Source organism: Myotis lucifugus, unplaced genomic scaffold (assembly GCF_000147115.1).
Source record: "Myotis lucifugus unplaced genomic scaffold, Myoluc2.0 scaffold_13, whole genome shotgun sequence".
NCBI classification, from domain to species: domain Eukaryota; kingdom Metazoa; phylum Chordata; class Mammalia; order Chiroptera; family Vespertilionidae; genus Myotis; species Myotis lucifugus.
Window position 1 is genome coordinate 69838 of NW_005871061.1, and position 10252 is coordinate 80089.

Here is a 10252-nt window from a genome sequence, read left to right on the forward strand (position 1 = left end):
GCACGCACAAGTCAACTTAGCCTTTTATATACATAAAATAAACTTTCTTAATTAGACCTTCTTTTTGATTTACCTAAACTTTTTCCAGCCCAGTGAAGCACCCTAACTTCTCTTTCAGCAGTGTTGAGATTGTCAGCAACACAGCAGTAAATATCAACATGAAGCAGATTATTATTGTAGATCACACAGGGAGAACAAAGAGTAAAATATTTAACTGCAGCAGTGTTTGACTATATTCTGCACAGTGAGAAAACCTGAAGTCATTTTCAAGGTCTACCATTTCTTACTTCTTTTCAGTCAGGTCAAGTTTCTAAGCTTTCTAAATCTCCATTTTCTGGCTAATGAAAAGAAAATAGGATTCCACCGAGTCTCCTATCTACCTACTCCAGGACTTCTGTGAGGATCAAATGAGATGAGGCATGGGAAAATGCTTCACAGACATTTGGTTAAAGTGTAAAATGGCCCTAACTGATTTGGCTCAGTGAATAGAGCATTAGCCTGCAGACTCAAGGGTCCCAGGTTTGATTCCAGTCAAGAGCATGTACCTTGGTTTCAGGCACATCCCCAGTAGGGAGTGTGCAGGAGGCAGCTGATTGATGTTTCTCTCTCATGGATGTTTTTAACTCTCTATCCTTCTCCCTTCCTCTCTGTAAAAATCAATAAAACATATTAAAATAAAAATAAAAATAAAAGTGTAAAATGTTTCCACCTGTGTTCCTAGGCTGAAGAAACTCCAAGGAGGCTAGTTGCTAGGGAGAAGCCAGGTGTTGCTATGTGACATCATCACCAGGAGCCCACAGCAACTGGGTCACATTTGTGCCATGGGGTCTTGGCAGCATTGGCTGCAATTTGGTGAGGTGTCGTTCCAGGGTGGTGGTGGGGTCTGTGTCCCACTTGGGGGAAGCCGAGTGTTAGTGTGTCCACACCAGGTCCATGGTGCTGTCCAGTGAGTGTCATGGCAGCTCCTGCATTGAGCGTCTGTCCTCTGGTGGTCAGTGCACATCATAGTGACCTGTCGGACCATAGGAGTGACACTTATTAGCATATTAGCCTTTTATATATATAGATATGTTCCAACATGTCTACCTATAACTTGAGGCATTAGAAGCATATTAAACGGGAAAAAAAAAGCCCTGTGCTACTAATTTTTCTATCTCCCTGATGTCTGTCTTTAAAATATTTTTTACTATGGTAGATTTTATTTGACTATGGAATATATGATGTTTCTTAAAAAGTCATATTGAAATTTCAAAGTTGTTTATTCACACACAAGTTTTTAAAATGAGATCTAGCCCTAGCTGGTTTGGCTCAGTGGATAGAGCTTCAGCCTGGGGACTGAAGAGTCCCAGGTTTGATTCCTGGTCAAGGGCACATGCCTGGGTTGCAGGCTTGATCCCCAGTAGGGGGCAGTAGGAGGCAGCCGATCAATGATTCTCTCTCATCATTGAGATTTCTCTTTCTCCCTCTTCCTTCTCTTTAAAATCAATAAAAATATATTTTTAAAAAATGAGATCTAGTATTCCATGGATCAGCAGTCGCCAACTGGTGGTCTGTGAGAAAATTTTGGTGGTCCATAGAAAAATTTGGACATTATTTGCATTTTTATGTTTCAGTAATCCTAATAAATAATAATAAAACAAAAAATATTCTAAGAAATTCTTATATTCTGACTGAATGACAATTTTCGCCTTTACATTGCACTAAATTGTACTAGAGTCTAGTACATTTCATGAATTCCCCTTTCTAGTATATAGAGAGGAGGAAACGAGAGGTGCAAGTGGCTTCAGTATTGTTTTGGCCATTATAGCAGTCACCCGCTCCGTGATTAGCGATTCTCATCCAATTGTTTTATTTGTGTACTGTAGGTAACTGTGTATTTCCTTTAACTGTTATATATAATGGCACAAATAGTTTGACTTTAATAACTATCATTTCTTGTTTGGTTTTAGATTCGAATGAAATAAACCCATAATGAGTAAAAAAGAAAGCAAAGGAATATTTTGCATTTCTTTAGTAATACAAAAGATAATGTAACTAATGATAATAGTAACAATAGTAATATATGTACTTCACTTAACCGTGAGCTGATCAATGAATCAGAGTCTCCACAGTCCTTGTCAGGCACCATTTGGAAGAACATTTGAGCTGCAGGTGGAGAGAAGAAAACACTGACACTGAAAGTATTAAGAAAATATGATTCGAACTACTTGAAATTTGGATTTGTTCAAGAACCTGGTAGTGAGCTGGATCCACGGCCGCTTTGTGTTGTGTGTTCTGAGAGTTTATCCAATGATGCCATGAAACCTTCAAAACTCGAAAGACACTTGCAATCAAAACACCCAGATTTAGCTAAAAAAACACTTGAATATTTTCAAAGAATGCATGAAAATGTGCAAAAGCAAGTACTTGCTCTAACAAAAATGACTGCTGGAGATAAATCCTTATCAAAGGCTTCTTATCTGATAGCACTTCAGATCTCAAAAAATAAAAAGCCGTATACGATTGGAGAAGAATTAATTAAGCTTTGCATGTTCCAAGCCTGTGAAGAGGTTTTGGGAAAGCAGGCTGCCCAGAAACTAAAAGCAATTCCTATGTCCGCTAACACTGTCAAACACAGAATCAAAGACATGGCTGAAGATATTGAAAATCAAGTTATCAACCAAAGAACTTGTATGCATATAAGCATAACCAATGGACACAGACAATGTGGGGCGGGTGATGAAGGCTGGGGCTGGGGGGCAGGGGTAGGCTGGGAGAGGACAATGGGGGGAAAGGGGGACATATGTAATACTTTCAACAATAAAGAATTAAAAAAAAACACCTTTAACCAATAAAAAAAAAGAAAATCAAGTTATAAAAATGGTAGAAAATTCACCATTTTATTCAATTCAACTTGACAAATCAACGGACTTAAGTAACAAGGCACTTCTCCTTTGTTTTGTGAGGGTTGAGTGTGAAGGAGAGTTACAGGAAGAACTACTTTGTTTGCTAAACTGGCCGGGTGGAACAACTAGCTCTGAGATTTTTGAAGCAATTAAGAGTTATTTTCTAGAACACAGAATTGAATGGCAAAAATGTATTGGGCCGAAACCGGTTTGGCTCAGTGGATAGAGCGTCGGCCTGCGGACTGAAAGGTCCCGGGTTCGATTCCAGTCAAGGGCATGTACCTGGGTTGCGGGCACATCCCCAGTAGGAGGTGTGCAGGAGGCAGCTGATTGATGTTTCTCTCTCATCGATGTTTCTAACTCTCTATCTCTCTCCCTTCCTCTCTGTAAAAAATCAATAAAATATATTTAAAAAAATGTATTGGAATATGTACTGAGAGTGCCGCAAACATGACTGGACATCTTTCAAGAACTGTTGCAAAGGTGAAAAACGTTGGTCACCCAGACATTTTGTTTACACACTGCATTATACATTGTGAGCAACTTGCAGTGAAAAAAAAAATGTCCCCAGAACTACACTAAGTATTATCAGATGTTATTAAAATTATAATGAAATTTGACACAAAGCTCTCAATTCTCAAATATTTGAGGCACTTTGCAAAGAAATGGGTTCCCAGTATACTCACGTTCTTCTTCACACTGAGCTGAGATAGATGTTGAGGGGCAAGATACTAACCCAACTGTTTGCCTTGTGCGAAGAAGTCAAAATATTTTTCCAGCGGCAAAATAATCCGAAATTACAAGAACTCTTCTCCGACGATGAGTGGGTAGCCAAGCTTGCATACCTGGCAGATATTTTTTTGCTATTAAATGAACTAAACATATCCTTGCAAGGACAACTTAAGAACATGTTCACACTACGAGGTAAAATGGACACTTTTCAAAAGAAAATATTACTGTGGCAAATGCGGTTGGCTGAAGAAGATCTGCAAATGTTTTCAAACTTTGATGAATATATGAGAGAGAAGGATGTCAACCAGCAGGTGGTAACCATTATTCAACAGTACTTACAATCACTCACAGAACTTTTTGGTCATTATTACCCAAAGAAAGAAGATCCCAGACATGGCAATATATGGATAATAGATCCATTTGCAGCAAACATTGAAGATAGCAATTTAAGCATGAATGAAAAAGAAAGCCCCATTGATCCATCATCCGACGACAGTCTCAACGCTAAATCCCAGTTATCCTTATCAAGACCTCATTTTTGGATCTCCATTAAAAGTGAATACCCATTGCTGAGTGAAAAAGCAATGAAAATTTTGATTCAATTTTCAACAACATATTTGTGCGAAAAAACATTTTCATCTGTCACAGCAATTAAAACTTGGTACTGGTCTCGGCTTGAAATAAATACGGCTCTCCATTTGGCGGTAACAACATTGGAGTAAAAAATCCATAAAGTTATTTCAAGCAAACAGGAGCAAATATCACACTCTAAAAATGTTTAATACTTAAAGAAGCTTCAATTATTTCATAAAAATTAAACTTATTTTAATAAATTTGTTACAAGTAAACAACCTTTGAAGATTTTGTTACGATTAAATAAGTATTTATAATGTTATATTAAACTAGGGCCCAGTGCACGTATTTGTGCACCTTGAAAGGAACTGTGGGCTGCGAGGCTGTGGTGGACGCAGGGGCAGGTCTCGGCCCATCCTCCAAACCCCTACCAGCCCCCAACCCGTGTTGTGGCCCTCTGGTCCCCTCTCCCCACTCCTGCCGCCGCCATTCCCAAACGCTGACGGTGCCGGCCCCACTCACACCTGCTGACAGCCAGCAGTGGGTGCAAGCAGGGATTCAGGTGCCAGCTGTGAGTGGGGCTGGCACCAGCAGTGGGTGCAAGAGGTGGCTCCAGCGCAGCAGCGGGTGTGAGTGTTAGCTGCCAGCCCCAATTGTCCCTCAGGAGCAGGGGGAGGTGGAGAAGCTCTGAGGGGCGATCGGGGCCAGCAGCTGCCGCTCACACCTGCTGACAGCGCTGGGTGCTAGTGGGGCCAGCGCAGGCAGCAGGTGCGAGTGCCTGGTGGGATCGCGGTGTACGAGAGCAAAAAAATTTTCAGCGACCACCAGAGGCTTGCCCTGATGACAGCGACCGGTGCCCCACATTGGTCTGATGCCCCCACTCACCAGCTCCACCATCCTGCTGCAGCCGATGCCCACCATGTTCCTCGCTCTGCCACCTGCTGCTGATGCCCGCCATGTCCTGTGCGCGCCCCCTGGTGGTCAGTGCACGTCATAGCCAACGGTTGTTCTGCCGTTTGGTCTATTTGCATACTAGGGTTTTATATATATAGATAGGTGCATTTCATATTAATAAAATGGAAATTCTCTGATCATTTTACAAATGTATTTATCTTTTTTTTTAAAATACATTTTTATTGATTTTTTTTACAGAGAGGAAGGGAGAGGGATAGAGAGTCAGAAACATCGATGAGAGAGAAACATCGACCAGCTGCCTCCTGCACACCTCCCACTGGGGATGTGCCCTTGACCGGAATCGAACCTGGGACCTTTCAGTCCACAGGCCGACGCTCTATCCATTGAGCCAAACTGGTTTGGCTATCTTTTTTTTAATCTTATTAGTGGTCTGCAGGATTTAAAATTACGAATTTAGTGGTCCATGAGGTCCGAAAGGTTGGCGACCGCTGCCATAGATGGTATTCTTCTCTATTTCACCAGACGTAAAAGCATCAGTGTCATTTCACGGCAACATAGATCATTTTTGAAAGATGCATGCTATTTCCTTAACAGGTTAAGTGCCCAGTCAGTCACCAGTGACTGACACTATACTTTCTGTCCGGAAGACAAAAACAATTCGGGTGCTTACCATGTTAATACTTTCCTTGGACTAGTATCACAAAGAAAATCTTACTCCTGACTCCAGTTCATTTGCTATCTTACCCATTCATTCTTGTTGATCATATATTTTTATTGATTTCAGAGAAGAAGGGAGAGGGTGAGAGATAGAAACATCAATGATCAGAATCATTGATCGGCTACCTCCTGCATGCTCCACATTGAGAATCGAGCCTACAATCCAGGCATGTGCCCTGACCGAGAATCTAACTGTGACCTCCTGGTTCATGGGCTGACGCTCAACCACTGAGCCACACCCGCCGGGCCCCATTCATTCTTTCCATGGCACTGAAACTACACCTGTAATTTGAGTTATAAAGCATGTAGATTTGGCTGCCTTAGCTTTCCAAACTGACCTCACTCCAAGTGCATCCCTCAATAAACTTGTCTTACCTATTCCAGGCAGACAGGATACATCTACATTACTAAAACTGATTTTTAAATTATATACTACCACTAGTCACTTCTTATCCTATGCTTCAGTGACCAATTTAAGGGGGTTTCTCTTCTCTGAAACATTCCTCAAGTACCACAGCCCACACAGTAATCTCCTTCCTAAACTCCAGAAGTGGAATTTTCCAGCTTGGGGATGGGAAGCCAATCCTATAAGGGCTAGTATGCTTGTCATACTTCTATGTATGTTTATAAGTGTGCACGATGTATCTGCACCCAGATTTTAAAGTGAAGAAGCATCACTTCTGCCAATTTTCACACAGAACTTTATTGAAAACACAGACTCAAATAGAGAACCATATGTTTAAACAACAAACAACAGGGTAGCTTACATAGGCAACTCAGTTCATTGGAAGCTCAATACTGAAAAATACTGCAATCTGGACAGCAAGACAAATATCAACAAATATGTTTTTAGCTCTAATATTCATTTGGCATCCAGAAAATGATCCAGCTCAAGCCAAGAACTGGACAAAGTTAACATCAGCATTAAAAATATAAGTTACAACACAAAACCAGACGGTGAAAACCAAAGCACTACTCGGGGCTCTTTGGGAACACAAGGCTGATGAGACAGATGGTTAATCTTATTAGTTTGGTTGTCCTCCATCAGGATCGTTTTGATTGTCTATTTGGGTTTGTAGTGCCTTAGCTAACTTCTCAAATTCGTGGAATGCAGACATAAACGGCACAGGACTGAAATCATCATCAATTAAGGCTGCTTTTCCATTTCTCATAATAGTATTGATATTCTGAAACATTTTAATAACAATTTGAATATTATCATGTGACTCTTGTAAGGTAAAGAGACCCACAAATACCGACAGAGCTTTGGTACTGAATAGCGTTTTTGCCACCACAGGATTTTCAGACATGTTCAACAGCATTTTCAGAACATAAAACTTTGTTGTTGCATCTCCTGTCACTAACAGGGAAAGAAACTCAGACATAAAATTGGCAACCAGTGTGTGATAGTCATTAGTCATAGTGAGGTGTCTAAGCAGCCTTAATCCAAGAAGTTGCTCAGGGGAATCCAAGCCTTGTGCAAAGGTCTCCTCACACACTTGACATATGAATGTTTCAATCATGTTTAGATGTGGATAAGGTGGAGCCATGAGAATCATATTTTCCAAAAATCTTGTCCTAACTCGGGAGGTGGGATAATCAAGCAATGTTTCAATAAGTGAGACAACACCTGAATCCCGAATGAAATCTCGGGTAAACTGAGAAGCACTTCTCGTACCCATTGCAATTTTATATATTTCCTGAATAAAAGGATCTCGAACCTTTTCCATTAACAGGAGGAGTTCCTCAAACTCTCCAGAACCAATTTTAAGTTCACATTGTATGCAGCTGCAAGACCAACTCTCAGGCTCCGCACTCTCCCTGTTCCTAAGATGCTCTCTAATTTCCCGGACTGACCGGTAGGAGGGTTCACACTCCAATGTGAGCTGATCGGCCTGAGGGGAAGATTCCTCATCTTCCCCTTCTGCATTATTGGGCTTTCCCACAAACAGTTCAGCGAATGCAGAGGATGCATCTTCAGGAATTCTAAAGGAGCTTGGGGATGGGAAGCCAATCCTATAAGGGCTAGATTTGTATTCAACAGTGACCTCTTCCCAGGTTCGAGGCCTGGATGCTGTATTAATTCCCTCTTCAGCTAAATCTCTGAACCTGGAACTAGCCCTGTACACAGGATTAGGATTTAGGTCAAAGCAAGCCTCATCCCTATCCCAGAACCAGGACCCAAATATGGCCTCTTCTTCAGACTCCTGCCTGGTCTCTTCTCTGGCCACAGCCCCCAAACTGGACTTTTCCTCTGTCCAGAACAAGGATCCACCAATGGCCCCCTCCTCAGCCCCTGACATGGACTCACAGATGGCTGAAGCCCCAGCCTCCACACCAGCCTCTTTCTCTGCCCAGAACCAGGACCCAATGATGACATCCTCCTCAAACTTGGGCTCATGCTTGACCTTATTACTGTTATCATCTTTCTGGGCCCTGGGCTTCAAGGCAGTATTAGGCTCCTCCTTGTCTCTGGGCCTAAATCTATTAATGATCTCTTCAGGCAAAAACCAAGACTCATTATAGTACTCATCTTCAGACTCAGATTCAAAAAAGTCCTCTTTCTTTGTCCTGAGTTTGGACTTAGCATTTGCCTCATCCCTGACTCTGGGTCTGAACAAGTTATTGGCATTTTCTCCAGGCCACAAGCAGAATGGGTTGCCAGACTCCTCCTCAGACCCAGACCAGGAATCAACATAGGGTTCTTGCTTGGATCTGGTCCTAGACCTGGGGTTAGGCTGATGTTTAGCCCTGTGCCTGGACCTGGTACTGGCCTCTTCCCTGGGCCATGATCTGATAGTGGCCTCTTCTCCAGCCCAGAGAGAAGACATCGTAGAGGCCTCATCTGCTGACCAGAATCCAGATTCATTAGACGCTTCCTCTCTGGCCCTGGGCCTGGGATAGCACCAAGACCCCATATTAGTTTCCTCCCCTGATCCAAACCAGGGTTGAATTCCTGACTGACCCTGGGAGCCAGGAAAGGTCTCAGGGTCCACATTTACCAGTTCCCTATCTACAGATAGGGCTATGGGTTTAGCAACTGATCCAGACTCAGTACTGACCAGTGGCCAAGCTGCTGCATTGGTTTGGGGCATGCCCTCTGTTTGGGACATTGCTTCAGCTCCAAATTCAGCCTGGGCCCAAGCCTGGGCTTCATCCTTGAGCCTTGCCCCAGGGATTGCCTTGGCCTCAGTTTTAGGACGTGCCCCGCCTACTGCCCTGGCCTCAGTTTTGGGCCTTGCCCCAACCACTGCCTGTGGTTCAGTTTTGCGTCTTGCCCCAGACATTGCTTGGGACTCAGTTTTCGGCCTTGCCCCATTCACAGCCTTTGACTCAGTTTTGGGTCTTGCCCCATTCATAGCCTTTGACTCAGTTTTGGGCCTTGCCCCAGGCATTGCCTGGGTCTGGGTCCTAACCTTGGGTCTCACCACCATCTGTACATCATTCTCTCTCTCAGTCCCACCCCCAACCTCTTCTCCAGCCTTCTTTTCAGGCTTGGCCTGGGTACTAGGTTCAATTTCAGCCCCAGTCATAGTACCCGTTACAGAAAAGACACAGTTAAAATATCAGTAGCACAGTCTCAGCCTCTACCACAGATGTGTCACAGTTCTCTATCTTCACACTCTGATCCTTCGGTGATTCAGACGATACAGTTAGAAATAAGAGTTAGAGTCAATCACCAGTCCAGCAGTCAATAAGCCTCCTTCCCAAGATGAGCCACAACCAATATTATAGACAGGGTGCAGAAGAGGCACAACCAAGCTGGGGGAGAACAGATGGTTCCCAGGTGGGGGTGGATCTGTTGAGGGTGGTGGTCAGCAGCAATTCCAACACCACCAGAGCTGCCACTAGAGGTGAATCTAAGGAGAGAGATCAGCATGGGGCTTTGAGTCTCTTCCAATTGTGTCACTCCAAGTGGAGACTCTCACACAGATACTGAACCTTGAATACTTGGTGGAGCTGTTTGGCTATTAGAAAATCTGTCACCCTCATTCCCCCAGAGCTGCCACATACTTGGCCTGCCACAAAATAGGTGTGAGGTTGGTGGGTGGGGAAAGTATGTTGGTAATGGGGCTAAGGAGCCCCCAGACTAGATGCTAATCACTTTTGGACCTGTGTTAGTCTCAACTATCCCACTCCCATACTAACCTGCTCTGATGTGGTGCAATAGCCCCTTCCTTGCTCTGTTCCAGTGGTATTCAGCTGTACAGCAGATAGCAGGCTGTCCTATGGACAAGTAAACATACAAGAGAAAATGAACTCTGAGTGTTTAGTTGACAGGCAGACACCCTGACGCCTGATGCAAACACCCCTCCCTTTCTGTTAAAGGGTCAACTTTTTCTAATGTTCCTATCTCCTGGTTCTTGACCCCAGGTCTTCTCTCATTCACACCCAACACGTACCCAGATATTTCTAATATCTCCTGCAGG

The 10252-nt window shown here is 43.3% G+C and overlaps 1 protein-coding gene across 1 annotated transcript; it reads right to left on the reverse strand.

Moving 5' to 3' along the window:
* Positions 1 to 6503: 6503 nt before the first annotated feature.
* On the reverse strand, positions 6504 to 10074 carry LOC102417469 (G-protein coupled receptor-associated sorting protein 2). Its single transcript, XM_006084663.3, has 2 exons — positions 9972 to 10074; positions 6504 to 9682 (listed from the first exon to the last, which is right to left on the reverse strand). The coding sequence occupies exon 2, from the start codon at positions 9353 to 9355 to the stop codon at positions 6848 to 6850; it is 2508 nt and encodes an 835-aa protein (XP_006084725.1). The 5' UTR covers positions 9356 to 9682; positions 9972 to 10074; the 3' UTR covers positions 6504 to 6847.
* Between the last annotated feature and the right edge of the window lie 178 nt (positions 10075 to 10252).

What these genes read in the sequence shown, in the direction of transcription:
- LOC102417469 (XM_006084663.3), bottom strand. Translation starts at nt 9,355, where the DNA reads ATGACTGGGGCTGAAATTGAACCTAGTACCCAGGCCAAGCCTGAAAAG.